This window comes from Chelmon rostratus, chromosome 2, assembly GCF_017976325.1.
Source record: "Chelmon rostratus isolate fCheRos1 chromosome 2, fCheRos1.pri, whole genome shotgun sequence".
Lineage (NCBI taxonomy): Eukaryota > Metazoa > Chordata > Actinopteri > Chaetodontiformes > Chaetodontidae > Chelmon > Chelmon rostratus.
The window spans coordinates 18,875,239-18,894,081 of record NC_055659.1 but is presented as its reverse complement, the minus strand read 5'-3'; the positions used below and the strand labels follow the sequence as shown (position 1 = coordinate 18,894,081).

At 38.8% G+C, this 18,843-nt stretch overlaps 3 protein-coding genes across 3 annotated transcripts; all 3 read right to left on the bottom strand.

The window, feature by feature from the left end:
- Nucleotides 1–1,561: 1,561 nt before the first annotated feature.
- On the bottom strand, nt 1,562–4,432 carry rabif (RAB interacting factor). Its single transcript, XM_041958950.1, has 3 exons — nt 4,316–4,432; nt 3,708–3,859; nt 1,562–2,491 (listed from the first exon to the last, which is right to left on the bottom strand). Exons 2-3 carry the CDS (start codon nt 3,849–3,851, stop codon nt 2,243–2,245), a joined length of 393 nt encoding a protein of 130 aa, XP_041814884.1. The 5' UTR covers nt 3,852–3,859; nt 4,316–4,432; the 3' UTR covers nt 1,562–2,242.
- Nucleotides 4,433–5,471: 1,039 nt separating this feature from the next.
- On the bottom strand, nt 5,472–8,799 carry LOC121623931. The gene is made up of 2 exons (XM_041961476.1): nt 8,320–8,799; nt 5,472–6,224 (listed from the first exon to the last, which is right to left on the bottom strand). Exons 1-2 carry the CDS (start codon nt 8,750–8,752, stop codon nt 5,836–5,838), a joined length of 822 nt encoding a protein of 273 aa, XP_041817410.1. The 5' UTR covers nt 8,753–8,799; the 3' UTR covers nt 5,472–5,835.
- Nucleotides 8,800–9,896: 1,097 nt separating this feature from the next.
- Nucleotides 9,897–18,172, bottom strand: adipor1a (adiponectin receptor 1a). Its single transcript, XM_041950483.1, has 8 exons — nt 18,092–18,172; nt 16,362–16,581; nt 16,168–16,281; nt 14,531–14,702; nt 14,174–14,360; nt 13,079–13,266; nt 12,644–12,837; nt 9,897–11,883 (listed from the first exon to the last, which is right to left on the bottom strand). Exons 2-8 carry the CDS (start codon nt 16,506–16,508, stop codon nt 11,755–11,757), a joined length of 1,131 nt encoding a protein of 376 aa, XP_041806417.1. The 5' UTR covers nt 16,509–16,581; nt 18,092–18,172; the 3' UTR covers nt 9,897–11,754.
- Nucleotides 18,173–18,843: the final 671 nt, after the last annotated feature.

Below are 18,843 nucleotides of genomic sequence, written 5' to 3'. Positions count from 1 at the left end.
ATTACAAATGATTCGGGTCTTCTCGGCCCCGCCCGGTAGGCGAAAGAATGGATGCGTAAAGCGGCACGTTGGATTTTCCAATCGAACACACCCACTGGATCGTTGCGCGCTGACCGGCACTTTGTTTTTAAATGGTCTAGAGGAGCTCGTTGATTGGTAGGGACGTTTGTTGATAGTTCAGCTGTTTATTTTAATATTAAGCATTTTAATTGAGTCATATATTCTATACTAACTGCTCAACGCCTCTAGCATAAAGTAGAGCCATTATGTTATTTTGACAAGGATCTTAATGTGTTTTTTTTTATCTTTATCTATCTACACACATCTTTGTTTTTGTTGTACACTGTCTGATATCATGTGTTGCCTGTTGGTCGTCGTTGGTTGTAAAAGCCGTCTATCGATTGTACTTATCAATCATTTCTGTTGATAGCTATTTGTCTAATTATATTGTCTTATTAATATTATTTGCCCATCTTCCATTATCAATCACACAACCATAAACCACTTTTTTTGTGTAAGTATGATACCAATTTAATCCCACACAGAAGTTAAATATATCACTTATTAGCTGAAAGGGGCAGCTTTCGTTTTGACAGAAAGATGACACCTGACAGTCTCTCTGAACACATTATTTAGGCAAATTGAGGCAAATACGTGACTTTGGGCTATATAATGTAAATAAAGCTGACATGACTGAGAATTAACCTTTTCAGCAAAAATCTCATATCAAGTGTTAGCTGAGCATGGCACCACTTCATTTGTTCCTATCTGTACACAAGGCTAATTTGAATGTCCCTGTTCTCTGTTTCATTTCAACTTCCCGTTGGTAGATTTTGGACTGCTAACTTTAACGGTTCCACATCACAGGTGTCTTTCAAAATCAATTTAACGTATTTAAAGGTGCTCAAGATCACTGTAGCAAAAAAACTGTAAGCTCTGTGCTCTGCTGGCCCAAGTGTTTGATCTTGTATATTATGTATGGAGCCATTTGTTCAACACATTTTATCAGTCTGAACATACCTCATACTCTCATACTCATACTTTGTATTGCTAGCACATGTGACTGTCTCCGTGCTTAAGCTATCTCAATTATGCAGTTTCGCTTATCACCAGCAAATAGATCTTACAAAGCAAATGCAGCCTTGATGTGTTCGTGTTAGATGATGCACATTTGTACCACTGCTGTAATTCCACACATTTTTTCTATTGCTCATTTGTATAGTATTCTGAACATACTCCACTACCATAACTGTTCATGTGCTTGAAAACACACAAAGGAAAGCACACAGCTCCACCACCATGACTCACAGTGCAGTTTGCTGACCACCGCCACTGCACCTGATTTGGTAATGTGTGACTGATGTGGTGGGGGGACAGAACTTTCAGATAACAGGTGCACAGTACACACAAAATGCCAATGAACTCATCATACAGTATACAGTAGGAGCCACAAAATAAATGTGTCAAATAACCATGTTGCAAATAACAACATGGTACACTTTTCAATTATCTGGAACACCCACACTCAAGTGATTTTTTTCTCTTTTAGGACTGCAACAAATGATTATGTACAGTATTTAATATGTCAAAGATAATTTCAGTGAATCAACTTAAAAAATGTCAAAATATAATAAAAAATTCCCATCACAAGTTCTTTAAATTGCTTATGTTTGGCCAAAAGTCTAAAACCCCAAAGGAGATTTATGATAACCCCCCCAACAAAATAAAACAATAATATTTAGATTTGTGAAGTTGGAATTAGCAATGCTTGATTTTCTTACTTAATAATTGACTTTAAATATTAATCAATTAATCTGTTAATTTAAGTACTCAACTATTTTGTAAATTAAATAAGCACTAACTCATGTTAGGATGGATTCCACACACAGTATACACAGAAATGTCTTCATCTGAATAATCTAACTGGAGCTGAACTCTTTGAGTTGGTTAACGGATTGAGACGAATGAACTTACATCACATTATCCAGGATGGCATTCAACATCAGCTTCCCCAAAAACATCTTTATTACAACAGGATGGCCATACTGCTCCCAGTATGACAGAGGAGAATGATAGTGACACAATCCTGTTATAAACAATGTACACAATGTATGTAAGAGTGTGTGTGTGTGTATGTGATGAATTAGGTTGTGGTCAACACTGGGTGGAAATCCATGAAAAGATGCATAACCTGACAACACATTTTTTTCAAAGTTCTTGTGGGCTCACATATGCATTTTGACTATGCATGATTCACCCTCTCCACAGCGATGTAGAAACTTTTCTTGTCATCCAAACAGTGCCAGCCGATTGGTCCAATCTCACAATCTGCACAGATGAGATACTTGATTCTCCCAACGTCGTTAGTGAAGCCCACGTTCTCAAAAGTATACATGTCATCCACAAACCAGTGGGCGGTCAGAGTGTCCCCGTCCACTGAGCCCTCTGTGGCACTGAGGCCGCTCTTTTTCCGCATGGATGGTAAGAAGAGCTGGTGGGAGAAAACACAGCCTGACATGACATAAAAACACTTCTGAAGGAACTCAAAGTCAGTAGTGCAATGAGAGCTTTTGATTTTGTATATACAGAAGAAGGTTGCCATGCATTTAAGTCCAGTTGGGATGTCTCCTCTGTATATAGTTAGACCTAGCTGGAATGAAGTCATGAAAATCAGACTACATCACTAAGACCTCCACTGGCTACCTGTTCCTTTCAGAATGCAAAATCCTTCTCCTCCCACACAAAGCTTTAAATGGCCTTGTTCCTCAATATATATTAAGCTCTAAGTTCAGAAATCTTGCAGATCTCGCAGGTTACATGGCACCAGCCTTCTTCATATTCCATCAACGTTTCTAAAAATCCAGTGAGATTTCACATGGTATTTATACACCTAAATAATTGAACAGTCTACCTGCTGATCTTAGATTAATAGTAGGGATTCTTGCTCTTGTATATGTGTATGTGTGCATATGCATGTGTACTTTTGTTAATGTGTGACTACGCATATTAGTGTACCTACCTTTGTGTTTATTGTCTTATTTGGAATAAGGAAAGTTTTCTGATCCTTAACTTAAATAACAGTAACAATTCTACATTGTTAAAATTGTCCATTAAAAGTAAAAGATATGTATTTAAAAAGTAAGTAAAAGAACATAAGTATTATTTGCAAAATGTATTTTTAAGTATCAAAAGAACTCAATGTATCAATATTATCTCTGTGAGTGTTACACTATTAAATATTATCATAAGAGATTATTACTGCTGATGTATTAATCTAACTAGTATTTTACTGTTGTAGTCTGTCGAGGGCAAGAAATGAACTACTTTATATACTGTTGGCTACTTTAATCTATAATACTGCAGAATGTTTTAGAGATGTGTCATGTGTTTTGAACGTAACATCTTTGTTTGTAAATTAATTAGTAACCACAGCTGCCCAATTAAACTAGTGGAGTAGAGGTACAATATTTCCCTATGAATAGTGGTAGAGTTCAACTATGTAGCATAATATACAAAATATTTGCCTAAATCTGTACTAAAGTAAGGTGCTTGAGTAAGTATTAATAATTGCATTGCACCACTGGTTAAATTATCCTGCAGAGCACCTTGGATGAAATGGTGCTTCAAAATAAATACCCAAAAAAACAACATATGCCACTGACCACTGATATAGGCCCATGGCCTTATGTTATACATCAAAACGTTACCTCTTTCTCTGCGAACACAGCCATCCCCGGGCATAGCACCTTGGATCCGCAACGCTGACACACGACAGATTTGCTGTTCTTGCCGTCCTCAGAAACCAGGTCGGACCGGTCCGTGCTTTCTTTAGACTGCTGATTGTTGTCCATCTCTAACCCTGACAACAAGCAATTTTACTGTGATGTACAGACACAAAAGGCTTGGGACACAGGATCTTTCACCAGTCCAAACGCACCGAACCAAGGAACAGTAATTAACCGTACAGGCAAACTGCCTTACATTAAATTAAAGTGAGTGAGGTGGAACAACGAGCCTTCGGAACCTTTGTAGTGCGGAAGTCCGTGACAAAGAAAACTCACCAGTGTTTACCCTTTTCATTATCTATTAAACATAAGCTATGGCAATCTTTACGCCGGACCTTAGTCTGAAATATGCATAGTATAAAGCTAAGCACAGCGAACATTTAAACTATTAAACTCTCACTAATTGTAAGCCCTGCCCCTTGCATATAAGCTAACGTCTATGCTAACACCGAATTCACCAGACTACAGGCAAGACAAATAACTACAATTACATATCCACCCAAATTAAAATTGAATCAAATGAAACATACCTAAATATTGAAGTAAATTCAAGGTTGAATATCACAGTAAAATCCTAAAACAGACAAGTCTGCTACAGCTAAGCTAGCATACTAGCTACTCTTGAAGTTGACCGGCCTCTAAATGCTGTCGTAAAGAAACACATGACCGCGACTTGGTTCCGTTTGAATAAGATTGTAGGCAGTATATTGTTCTGACTAGAATGCAACAACCTTTAAAATGAAAAGTAATGTAGTAATGTCAAGGATCGCAGTGTGGTTATCTCCAGAATAACTGTGACTAAGGTATCTAGCTATTTGAAAGGACAGCAGTTTTACAATAAATTGTGAATTTGACAATACCAAAGTTGACACTTCAAGAGGGTGGTCTGCCAAGCCGTTGGCTTACTGATCATTTTAGATGTTATACTCCAATGCAAAATACCCCACAAGTAAAAGTCTTGCATTAAAATTTTAGTATCAATTGCATAGTATTAATCAAAAAATAATACCACAAAAATATTCTTAAAAGTATGATTATGCTCATTATGCAGAATGACCCATTAGTGTTGTATCATTACATTTTTGACATTTTGATGCCAGTGAGATGCATCATTCCCACTGAATATATACTTTATTAAACCCTATCCAGGTAATCTATTAATTGTACACTAACATCAACTATGTAATGCTGCCTGAAATCACTCCCTTCTTCGCACATTTACTATTCCCCACATAATACACAGAAAACCACCATGTTTTTGTTTTAAGCTCCAGCATGTAGAATTTAGGCTCTCTTGGCTGAAATGGAATATAACATTCATAATTTTCACAACTGTATAATCACTTGAGGATAAGAATGTTGTTTTCGTTACCTTAGAGTGAGCTCTTTATAGCTACAGCAAGAAGGGGTCCTATTCCAAAGAATCCGCCATGTTTCTACAGCACCCCAGAACAAAAAACCAAACATTGGCTCTACAGAGGGCCTTTTGCCTTTTGCTATTTTAGCAAATGTGGACTCTCCTACATGCTTGGAATGGGAGGTTGAGACGAGGCATTAAGGTGGTTGTAGTCTGCGACCTCACCACTAGATGACGCTCCTACACACCGGTCCTTTAAATTGTGCAGCATCACAAAAAACTTGACTTGACTAGACTCTAGTTTTTTGTGATGCTGCACAATTTTAAAAAAGCACCTTTTTAAAAACACAATTACAGTTTTTTTTTTTAAATCTAGGTGTCTGTGTTTATAGTTAGGGGAGCATCTGTCAAGTGAATGTAGAAGTCTGACTTCACAGGCTGCAATTGCATGGATGTATAATTAGAACAACTGCAATGCAAAACAAACTGCAGTCGTACTTCCTGACACAGTTCTGGTGGGACAGTCATTAGAGAGACTACTGATCCCATACTACTTAACTATATATATGAAAACAAGCCTCACACAGTGAGTACAAAAAAATTTACAGTATTTTGTGTATTGTTGAGATTTGTTGTAAATCAAAGATAAAACAAAACTATACATTCAATCTAAAAGTGCAATTGTCTTATTTTCTATTGTTTAGGGAAGTCCCTCCCCGCCTCATATAACATCTGGTATATTTTATATTTAACCTCTGATTTATGCTTTGGGTCAACATGAGCCAACATGTCCACAATCACTGCAGCAAACCGAAAGTCTGCATTGTCCCGCTGTCTAATTTTCTGTATCCCTCTGTCCAGGTGGGCCAATCTTGAAAGAATGGCCTCATCTATGGTGCGTCTCTTCTTCCGAGCCGAGTTGCGAGGAGATGTTGAGAGTGAAGGACAGGTGACATGAGCCTTTTCCTCTTTGAAATCCTTGTCTGTCTCATTGAAGAGATCCCTCATCTCAGCAGATCGTCTTTCTGAATGTGCCTGATTCCTCCCCCTCTTCTTCTTTGGTGGATAACGATACAACGACTCTAATAATAGCAACAAGAACAACATTAGTTTAACAGTAGTTACACAAAGCCTGCTAATGCTAACACTGTTAGCCATTATCCATTAATTCTGTGTTGATCTGTATCATGCCAAGTAGCTACGCGCTGCGTGAAACGTGGCTACCATCTCGCATTGAGTGTGAGATTCACACACCACACATTTCCTCTGATGTGTTTTTTTCTCTCCTAAGTTTAGAGGAGCAGAGCATAACAAGGTTATGGTAGCTCTAATCATGGATTGTCCATGAACGCACCAAATGCATCGTCAGTTTGAACTGAAAGAGTGCAACAACAAAATGCAATGAGTGTTCCAGTGTAGCAGCCAATCACAAAGAACACAGAATATGAGTGGCATATTCATTTTCCTAGGCCAAATGACACACTGTACAAGGTGGAAAAGAAAAAACGTGTTTTTCGGAACAGAGCCAAAAACTGAAATATTTTGTGCATGTAAACACAGCCAATGACTGTGGTCGAGCTACTAATCTGTAGCTTGATTGAGCATGAGTAGAGCAAGGCTGGAGAGACTGCAGCAGTGTGGCATTGTCCGCCCTGTGCAGCTCACTATGTCTGTGTTCCAGCTACACTAAGTCAACAACGGTTCAATATTCAGTGGGTAAGCACCTTCATCACTGAACAGCTTATTATCTCTACGGGGCCAGTGTGTGTGTGTGTGTGTGGGGGGCAGTGAGGGTGGCTGAGTGGTGGAGGAAGTTTTTAGATTTACTTTCCACACGGTAAAAATACTCTAACATAAATGTCCTGCACTGAAAACGTTACTTAACGAAAAGTATGTCAGTATAATCAGGAAAATGTATTTAAAGTATTACAAGTTCTAAATGCAGAGAAGTGTCCCCTGTGATTGTTATACTATTATATATCATCATTCATGAAAAGCAGGCTTTTACTGTCGTAGTTGGTTGAGGGGGGCTATTTGAGCTATTTTGTATAGGACTTCAACTATTGATTATTTTCATTGTGGATAAATCTGCTGATTATTTATCCTTTCATTGATTCTTTGGTTCATAAAAATCCTGACAATAGAGATGAACACTGTTATGATTACCCAGAGCCCAATGTGACATCTTCACGATGCCTGTTTTGTTTAACAGTACAAACCTCAGAATGATTAAGAATCTACTTTATTACCAAAATAATTGAAATGAAAAGAAGCAAATCTTCACATTTGTGAAGCTGGAACCATGAAATTTTCAAAATATGTATCCAACCGGTTGCCAATTAATTTTCCTGTCAACTGACGGTTTCAGCTGTACATTTTTAAGATGTTGGTAGTTAAACTTGGTAGCTTACCTACAGATATCAGGGAAGCCAGCTCACTGAATATTTTTAAAAGAAAGCTAAAAACTTCTCTCTTCACTTTAGCCTTTAACTAACTAGCTATTGGTTCCTGATACAGGTCTGAAACCTTTGTGCTTTGCCTCGTGCTTAAGCACTGCTGCACGTCTTTCAAAATGCTGTATTTTACTTGATTTTATGCATTCTAGGAAATCTATTTTTACCTATATTTTATTAATGTATGCTGTGACTCAAATCAGCTTTATAGCTCATTTTTATTTTCATCCTTATTCTTCTCTATTTTTACATAGATTTCAATCTTTCTTGTAAAGCACTTTGAGCTGCAATTCCTGTACGAAAGGTGCTATACAAAAATAGTTTACTATTATAATTATTACCATTATAACTTACAACAAAACATCAGATAAGGTATTTGAATGTTTTGTTTATCAAAATCTTAATCCATAATGTTGTGAATAAAGCTGTCAGATAAATGTACTTTAGTAAAAAGTTCAATTTTTCACTCGGACATGACTGGGGGTGGAAGTAGAAAGTAGCATTAAAAGACAACTCTCAAGTAAAGTACACACACCTCAAATTTATTTGACCTACAGAACTCGAGTAAATGTACTTCGTTACATACGAGTACATCGTTACATTGGGTGGCTCACTTCAGTCACTTACAACAGACCCCCGGGAACAATTCTCAGTCGGAGAATAAGCAGAACGTTGGCAGCTCTCTGACAGTAAATACGAGAATAAAGGTCAGATACAATCTTACCTGTACTTAAAACCGAGTCGTTGATGGACACATCAGTTTCATACACTGTAGTCTGCTCTTCAGAGTCGCTGTAAGGCGTCTCGGGAAAACTCGAGGTGGAGGCCGTCTCCACACACCCGACCAAAGCCACAGGGTTCGCCGGTGGACTCACCCCCCATATTGCCTCGCACAAACTAAAATAACACCATGTTTTGCGGTCGTTTCCACTCCGGCCGCTGTGGTTAACGATCTCATGGTACTGCCTTTTGAGTGCTTTTAGTTTGTTGTTCACCTGCGCCTTGGCTCGGTTTACACCGCGGTCACGCAGCCGGCTCGTAATTTGGTCATAAACAACGGAGTCTCTTGCCGTCCCTTTAATTTGTCTGACTATTTCGGCGTCGGCTCTTACCGACAGAAGTTCCCGAATCTCGTCGTCTCTCCAGTGAGTAGACATTTTCGTTGGCGTCTTGACGCGAACGACCCGTCTCTTCCATCTTCGGATGTTTTCGTGAGTCGCGTGAGAGGAGCCTTATGGACACGCCCACTCGCTCGCGGTAATTTCTCCGGACAATCATGGCCGCCACTTGAGATTGTAACGCTGTAATGCTGATTACTTACATTAAGACAATAATTTTTCGTATTACAAGTTTACTGAAATGTTGATTTTTTTTAAATGAGGCATAAATATGCACTAATTTACACACATTTCCACAACAAAAAACTGTACTTTGGATAAAACCAGGTTCAAAACTCCAGTTTCATTTTTGTTTTATTGCGAAAACCTTCGCAATAAAACAACCGAGGGATTTTAGGCTGTCTCTTTTTATAACTCCAGAAATAAAAAAAATACTGACACCAAATAAATAAATAAATAAACAAACAAACAAACAAAAAACAACAATTTTCACATTGTTTTATAACTTGTATATAAATCTAGCTGTGAATGATTTATGAACAAACCCAATGGAAGAGAAGTAGTAAAATACCATCGTTACATTTTTAGACATTTTAGGGTAAAAAGATGTCACCACGAAACATTGCATGTTTAGAGAATCTCCAGAATCTAAAAATCTAGCTGTTTCAGATATTTGTGTTCTCACATACAGCTCCTCCAGGTAATGTCTAGATAAGTTCAGGGTTGTCATGCATGTGTGAAAGGGTCTGTGGTGTGACTCAAGAGGACGTGGGTCTGGATGGATTGACTGGGTGGCAGCAGAAGTGAGTAGAGTTTAAAGGGAGATGATGAGGGATCCTTGTGAGGTGATGAGGCAAGTGAGGGTGAAGAGCTACCGGAGGATGTCACGTCTGCTGAGATGGTCCAGAAAGTGATCATTCAGTAGGTGAGTCATCCTCTCATAAAACCATTTTAAAAGTATTTTCAATACTATTTTGTAAACATACTTTTGTGTTGAGCAGCAGCTCCTGAAACCTGTTGTCTTCACAGTTTCTTATTGCTAACGTGACATCTGTAAATGCCGTAGGCTTACACTGTAAGAAACACGTATAGTCTGCTGCCTGAGTGTATATCACTCTCACTGGTGCTTTGTATTGCCTGAACCCTGAACATATATTTGACACAACTGGACACCATGTTTGTACATGTGGAAAAAAAATTTATTCCAATCATTTTCCAAGATTACCATTAATAAATATTTATGTTTACATTTCAGTGAAATGTATGATTTATCACTTTCTACACAGGACATTACACAAAGTCAAGAATACACATTGTTTTAGTCTTTGTAATAAAGCTCAAATAAGTTGATCTAGAAAAAGGAGTCTTAAACAGCAGTTGATACAACCTATCAATGGAGTTGTAAGTTCAATAATGATTCGATTGTATATATGGCAAGGAAAACAAGAAAAGTCAACCTCTGGAAATCCTTGAAGCTCCCTTGACTGTTAAGATAGGCCGTTTTATTTAAAAACATTTCCGTTGGCCTAAGGCACAGGAATACTAAAAGTTTATATCAATAATACATAACACATTTTAAACCCCATACAGTGATTTAAAGTTTTGAATTTAATAGTATACACTAAGGTGCATTTCATATTTACACCTCTCACTGCATCTGAAATCTAGCACAAAAGAAAGATCTCAAGCAGACAAAAACACAATTTGATCTGTCCAGATCTGTACATTGTGCGTAGCCCAGGAACTATGACTCTAGAAATGAATCAATGATGTGTTGTCTGACTGAAAAATGATGGTGGGGCAGATCTTTTAACTTCAACATTTTAAGCATCTTAGTCTAACTTGAACTGAGCTTGTATATTTTTGTACAGTTGCAGCTTTCCTTTGCCATTATGGCATTTGAAAACCTTTAATCTGGAACTTTTGTCAATTAAAACAATGCATCAAAATGCAAGGGAACTTAAGTACAAAATTCAAATAAACTGAGAAATTCAGTTTGTCTAAATATCCAACCCCTTAATTTTGGGAAGAATTCTGATTAGCATTATAGCTTGTGTTACTATTTATGGGATCTAACCTAATACCTAATATGTTCCTTTCATAATAATGTATTTCATTTTGTTTTAATGGAATTTTAGCGTATTCACTCGGCCCTCAGAGTACAGCTCATGTTTTATTGCAGAGTGGGCATGGGTGGGTTCGTGGTGGTCCTCCGGGTTTTAACAGACAGCTTCACAATCAGTGTCAGCATAGTTAAAAACATCTGGCGACACCTATACACACTATATTGCTGTATGTGTATACTTTCATCCTCCTGATACAAATACATGCAGACACCCATGCACCTAAATGGCCTTGTTCTGTGCTACACCTGGTGAACAGTACATTCATCCTCTAACCTGCATGGAGACTAATAGGGAGGAAAGGAATGGTTTACAGTATGTGCCCTCTGCTACTGCACAAATAATACTCTATGTAGTCTTTGTGCATTGGTAACAGACTATGGAGAGGTTGGGGTACTAGTTCGTTTCTAAGAAGTAACCATCATGTTACAGGAACATAGAATTTTGGTTAAAATAACATTTTGACCTTACTTGAAAATGCAGACTTCAAGCTTCATAATTATAGAAGAAGTAGTGCCTGTTGAAGATTCCCTCTGTAGTTCAATGGCTAGTTAATGCTCTTTTATTGGAGCAAAAACGAGCCAAACAGAAAGACCACCAAAACCCAAACAAGATGTTCGCAAATCAGAAGTACAGAAGGAGCAGTAAGTGACTATATATTGAATTCCAGCAGCATTTTATGTGTGTGTGTGTGTGTGTGTGTGTGTGTGTGTGTGTGTGTGTGTGTGTGTGTGTATGTGTATGTGTAAGTGTGTGCGCAGGTCTGTGCTTGTGCATGCATGTATGTCTGTTTGTGTGTTTGTGTGTTTGTGTGTGTGTGTGTGTGTGTGTGTGTGTGTGCGTCTCTCTGTGTGTGTGCATGCGTGGGGTGTTTGGTGGGCTATAAAGAAAAGTATGAGTAAGTCACAGTCAGGCCTCTCAGAGTAGAGAGTCATCTGTGCATCCCCCCTCGAGGCCATAGCGGAACTCCTGCAGGTTGGAAACCCCGTAGAAATGGATGAACGCTGCTGCCACGACCAGTACATGAAAAATCTGATGGGAATGGAACTAGAAGGAGTGAAAGAGAGGTATAACTATCAGTTTCATTCATTATCATTCATCTGTGTGATCAAACAAAGGAGAAGAACAAAACATCCGCTATCTAAAGCTGTCTGAAACTGCTCCACCGTTCACTCATTCTTTATTCCATACAGTGTAAAAATCAACACCCAGTCTTACTCTATAGTGAGCTGTAATTGGGCATTTCACTCTCTTGTGAATGATCATTTACACTGACAGATAGACTGGCAAAACAGAACTTTTGCATCTTTTTGCCACAGACCAAAATGTGTCTCTAACCCTGAGTAATGACAAATGCCACGTACTGAAACTTAGCATTGAACATCTGGCCAAATTTGGTTTCAGTTTACTTATTTTTTGATCAGACAGTTCTGATTCAAGTCAAAATGTGTTTAGACAACATGTAACATATGAGAACTTTGGCTTTTTCATTAAATCACATAAAGATTGATTTAAAAAAAACATGTTTCTTTTAAACTCAGAACTCAGATACTGTATCACACAGTAATTTTCACACAGTACCCCATTGCAATTGTCTCCTATCAGTAATATTCACAATGGTGAAGCACTGCATTGTGAGCAGCACGCAAAAATGTTTAAACATGGCAAAATTTCCCCTTAATCGCGGTGAATGAGGTATTATAATTATGTCAGTTATCTTATGTTTTTGGGAAAAAATGCATCCTAAACCATTTGTGCACTAGCCAGCTGACTGAAATTCCTGATATGGAATTATGCAAATACTTACCCAGATGTCACACTTGCCAGGAAAATAGCGCTCGGGGATCCTGGCTGCATACAGACCAGCACCAGTGATATACATGGCACCCATCAGGTAGAACCAACCCATCTGGCCAACTGTGGTGGCCTTAACAAAGCCCTCCTCGATGGTGAAGTGCATGGTGGGGACAATGCCGCTTAGTCCAAGACCCATGAAAACACCTAAGGTGATGTTTGGACTTCAGTTACTTTGTGTACTTTTGAAAAAGTCAACATGTACATTTATAAACATTACAAGACCAGAAATTATTCTAGAGAAAATTACCACCATTGCTCAGAAAATGCAACAACAGTGACAGATGTCTAATGTAACAACAATTACAACCCAGAGCAAACAGCTGCATAAAATTGCAAAGAAAGCACTTAATCTACTAAGTGCATATTGTTGTGAACTGGTGAGCACCTGCTCTTGTAGGTCTGTGACGAGGTGTAGAGAACCGGTCCCACTGGGCCACTATGATGGCGGCAATGCCGAGAACACATACAATGGTGAGGTAGATAAGTCGAGGCTGAGGGGAACAATAGAACGAGTAGTACAGCCAGGGCACGAAGGAGCCCATGATCAGGAGGGCGATGCCCGAGTAGTCAAGCCTGAGGAGGAGGGGTGACACAGAGACAACAACATTTTTACAGTAACATCAGTATCACCATATAGTCACAGTTGGTAAAATTTCTATCCCAATTTTATACTCACTGTTAATGTAAGACATGAACACAGTAGCATACAGTAGACACCTGAAGTATTTTTGAGGTTGTAGTTTGTGTAGAAAATGGTAATTCATCCCAAATTAACCTCATGCTGCAGCAGTCTGCAATTTTAAATGTACTTATCTTGCAGCTTAAAATACAGATCAGAATAAACCGCTTTACGATGCCACAAGTTCAACGACGAGAATGACTGAGCTGCAACGCAATGAGCTGGCAGGCTCAGCAGAAGCAGTTCAGGGTTCAGTTTCGTGCTCAAGGACATTTGGCATATAGACAGGAGGGGTCAGGTGACAAACCGCCAATCCTGTGGTTAATGGATGACACAAAGTTTTTCTTATTTCAATCCATGGTCATTTGTCTTTTGATGACTGCTTTGATGATTACACATCAGAGCCAAAAACATTTTCTAAAGACATTAAAAAGTGAGAGTCTGAACTGAAGAAAAGAAAAAGCATCCAATTTAGCAATAACAACACCATAAGTTCTTGACATAAATCAGAATCACTAATACTGGTCGCTGTATCATCATGTAAGTTTTGGCTGAACTGTGGACTATTTTGTCCTGAATCAAGACTGTGGGTGTATTCCTCATTAATGCAGCTGAACTCTAGATGGCAAGCTGGAGCTGCAAGTCCAGGATGAAAAAAAGATATGGATGTCTGAAGTTGAAAACCTGCCTGCTCCAAGAGCAGTACATCTAAAATAGGAAAGACAGTTATAAATGATTCCTTCAATACATGCGAAGCAAGCATGTGAGAAACAGTGTCAGAGAAACAGTGTGAGGACTTACTTGGAGAAGGTGCGAGACACTTTCTCAGAGTGGCAGTAGACGGTATGAAAAAGCCAAGAGAAGCTGAGGCAGAGCACAGCTCCCAGGAAGAACATCCCGAACACCACTTTCTCTTGCAGCGGGGCCATAAAATACATGTTGGGCCTCAGCATGGTTAACGTGCCCAGACAAAGGAATAAGATCAGCCCTGAGGAAAAAAAACACAGGGCAGTTTTACCAACAATGACAGGAGACCAGAGCTATCCAGAGTCACACAGTTAAAAAGTATGTCATTAAAGTAATATGTACTTGTAAACAAACAAACAGCTAAAACTCTGTGTTCAACAATTACAGTAATGCAAAACTTTTTACTCTCACCTAACAGGTGAGTCCAGATGTTTCCTGTCTCAGTGTGAATTCTGAAGATGCTTCCAAAACAAGCCCGGAAAGAGGGCATAGGGGGGCGATGTCCATGCAGGAGGTAATCGTTGTCCTTAAGCCACTCTGGCAGGACATGAAAAGGGATGACCCTCCAGCGCCCCTCCCAAACCTGAAGAGCAAGAGTAGCGTTCAATCGCTGAGGCAAACTTTTGTAATTACTATACGGCTCACACACTGAAATCCTGTGAGGATGAAACAGAGAGTAAAACAGTAACAGTCTTTATTGTGATTTAAGCAAAACAGACATAATGTGTGTAAGATACAGTACGTTGGCCAGATCTTTTTGATCAGCGTTCTTCAATATAGCTGCATGTTTTGATGCTATTTTACAAACAAGTAAGTTGTTTTGTTGTTGTTCTTGTAAGCTGACACGTGTCTCCCATGGTGACTTGTGTGTCTTATACAACACACATGTCCTGTGCCTGATGTGAAATCCTAGAAAAACACCCACATTATGACTCACTGACAGCAGTCACAGGTTAATCCCTGGTTGTTGCTGTTCATCCAGATCTGCGACTGTGTGTCCACTGACCTCACTGCTGAACCACAGAATTCTACCAGACCTGGTAAACACCTTTGAGGTGAACAAGGTGTTGAGTTTCAGCTCAGTTAATGTGGCTGATGCAATATTTATGGTGGTTCAACACAAGGGTCTTTCATTTTCCTTATTCTGTCACATTTGATGGTTTACCAAGCAACATTCAACATTCACAATCAACTTTGTCAGAGTGGGAAGAGCTGAATTCACTGCTGAAAGAACCAGAAGTTACTATCATATCCATAGTAACTAAAGCCCAGATTTTAAAAAAAGTTGGGATGCTGTATAAAACATAAATAAAAACAGAATGCAATCATTTGTAAACAAACTACCAACAACAGTTTAACAGTGTTCCTGAGCCCATGCAGTAACATCCTTCATACGATCATGTGTTCACAAAGTGGTGAACCTCGCTCCATCCTCGCTTGTGAACGACTGAGCCTTTCCAGGATGCTGCTTTCAAACCCAATCATGATACTATCACCTGTTACCAATCAACCTGTTTACCTGTGGAATGATCCAAACAGGTGTTTCTGGAGCATTCCACAACTTTCTCAGTCGTTTGTTGCTCCTGTTCCAACTTGTTTGAAATGTTTTGCTGCATCAAATTCAGAATAAGCAGATATTTACAAAAATCAATGAATCGGACGTAGTCAGACATTAAATATATTGTCTTTGTGCTGTTTTTAGTTGAGTATATGTCAAAAAAAGTTCAGCAAATTAACACATTCTGTTTTATTTTTGTTTTACATAGCGTCCCAACTTTTTTAGAATCAGGGTTGTGTATCACTGCTTTTTATTACAGAAACCTGTGTTCAGCCTTTCACACTAAAGCTGAGGTTGGAGAGGGAAGTGAAGCCAGACGGATAACATGTGTTGACCTGTTCACCCAAACCTCAAGCACAGGTTTATTTTCGGTTTTAAAAAAGGATAAACTTCAGCCTGCCACAGAAGCTAAGTAAGATCTGCAATGGTGCTGTACACTTTTATAAGTTTTGTGTTTTGTAATTGTGTCAAATTAAGAGGACATTTTTACCTTGTGTACAAACTCCTCCATCTTCTCCATGGCATGGTGAGCCTGAAGTGGTAAGGTCAGGACCTCTCCCACCTCATCATCCTCCTCTTCCTCATCAGCGAGCATTGCGGCTCCCTTTAGAGAGATCACAACAGAATCGTGAGGACACTGAGCCAAAACAACTTTTCTCTGGGAATTGTCTGAAACGGTCCTACCTCTGGATGGACACCTTTAGATGCTGCCTGTCGCCCCCCTCCCTCCTCCAGCAGTGGTCCCAGCTCCATCAGCTCAACATCTGGGACACGGCAGTCCTCAGAGATCCGGCAGTCTGCATCACTTGCAGACCCGTTTCGGCCTGACATAGGGAGACTGCCTGATGACCCACTCACAGTCTCTGTATTCGGCTTCAGATGGTACAGATGGTTCAATTTCCTCCTGAGCAAACAGAATCGCAATCAACTTTACTGGCTAAGTACGTTGACATATACAAGAAATTTGACTCCAGTTCTTGGTAACTCCCAATATATTCTGCACTGCACAGAACACGTTCACAGGAAATCACAAAGACAGACATACATAGATAACCAAATATAACTACGATCACTGTTAAATACAGGCAAGAGGTGGAAGAGTATCTGCTGCATAAAGGGCAGATGGGTAATGTGTGTTTTAAGGTTGTGAGCAAAAGTGCATGGCAATGCATTAAAACTAGAATAAATAAATAAGTAGATATGCATGGTATATTGTTGCCTAATCTTTTGCTGGCCGATAATTGAGAAATGTTGTTATTTATATTGTTTCCATAATGGAATTTTAGCTTATAAATATGTCAAATGATGTAGAGCCATTTTACAAAAGCCGCAGATTCTGAATTTCACCTAAAACCTGGTTTTGAAAGGGAAACATGTTTAAACTAGATAGACTAAACATGCCTGTCAATAAGAAGAGAAGCTCTGTAGTTAATTAGTCTACATATCTAAAAAGTAAGTGTAGGGTTTTTATGTTATATTATCACAATTGCCCACAAATTTTATATATTTTCTACTAGTTTTTCTACTCTTTAAGGTGAATAAGCTTTTCCTGTGAAAAAATATCCTCCCAAATGCAAGATAATTCTAATCGTTAAACATATCAGATATTGATATCGATGCATCACTGATAACAAGCTGCTCTATTTACAGACATAGCTTCCTGTGCATTGATGGATACAGTAAATGTAGAGGACACACGGTCTGCATGGCCTTACATATGGCAATGAAAGGATATTATGTAAATGTTATTGCAGTTGTTGCAGATTGCAATTATTACCTAGCACTCATCTATATCCTGATTTAATATGGCTGGTGATTAATCTGGTTCTATATGTGTTCCATCGATCAGACATTCACGACAAGAGAACAAAGGAGCGGCTAAACTTATGTAGATCTATATGTCAGAAGCCAAAAATAATCGGTTGACAATTACACTACTACAATACTCCCGATGTATGACACAATAGCGACATTTGATACGGGCTGACAACACAAACAACGCGTTTAACCAAATGAATGCTTAGCAAATCCTGCCAGACGGATGTTGATAGCACAGCGTCAGACGGAACATGGAGTACAGAATGTAAACAACCGCAAGATACTGACGATTTTACGTAAATTCGTCGTGTCTTTGCGGTTTAGTGCACTTCATAGCAAGGAGCTGAATTAAAATTTGACAAGCAATCATAGGTTTTTGAGGTAGCAGGTCAGGGATCACTCATGTTGTCAGCTTGCTAACGTTACCTTACAGCTAGCGCTGAGCAGTCGCTAACCAGTCGAGCTGGCGACTCCGCTTTTGAATTAACTAGCAGGAAGACAAAAGTCTTTACGACGACACCGACATATAACGTTATCTAGATAGAACACTGCGCAAGCAGCTGCTATGACAATTCAATTGAATCTACATAAGTTACCTGACAAGGTAGCCTTCAAAGCAGGAAGGTAAATTATTTATCGATATGCGAAACACAATCCTTTCCGGAAGTTGAGAGCTCTTCCGTAACTCCTACCCTTGTCCTTTTCCAAAATAAAAGCACCTCTTTACACGTAGAAAAACAAATCTCTTCATATACTTTGATCAACAAAAGCCTTAAATTTTTTTACATTTATTTCAAAAATAATTTACATGTAAAAACCGAAGTAATGTCAAAAACATCTAAATAAATACACATCAAATCAAAATGTATTTACTATAGTGTCTAACAATATCTCTAAATGCATTCAAGTATCTAGCAAATACATAGAATTATACACGTATGTTTTAAATGTATCTCAGTTTTTCTATATACAAGGTATTTGTCTATCTGATGCATTTTTTGACAGAATACATTCCAGAAACAGGAAGCACAGTATGATCATGTCTTGTACATAAACAGTGAGGAACTCTGGGATGTATTTCACAGTGAAGGTCAGAAAAGCAGAGAAGTGGCTGAAACATGGGGCTCCTACATGGGAATGAGGAAAAACGTGGGGTTGAATAAAAGCCTATATTCCCACAACTTGTCATGACAGATGGCTGTGACTACGCTCATAATAACCTTGCGCTTGTGCCATTTTCTGGGAGAAAAAAAGCAGCCATCTTTACTGCTCAGACATGAATGTTTTTATGTTGTGTCTCAGAGGGAGAGGCTTACTTACAGTACATACTGTGTCAAAGGAAGGAAGA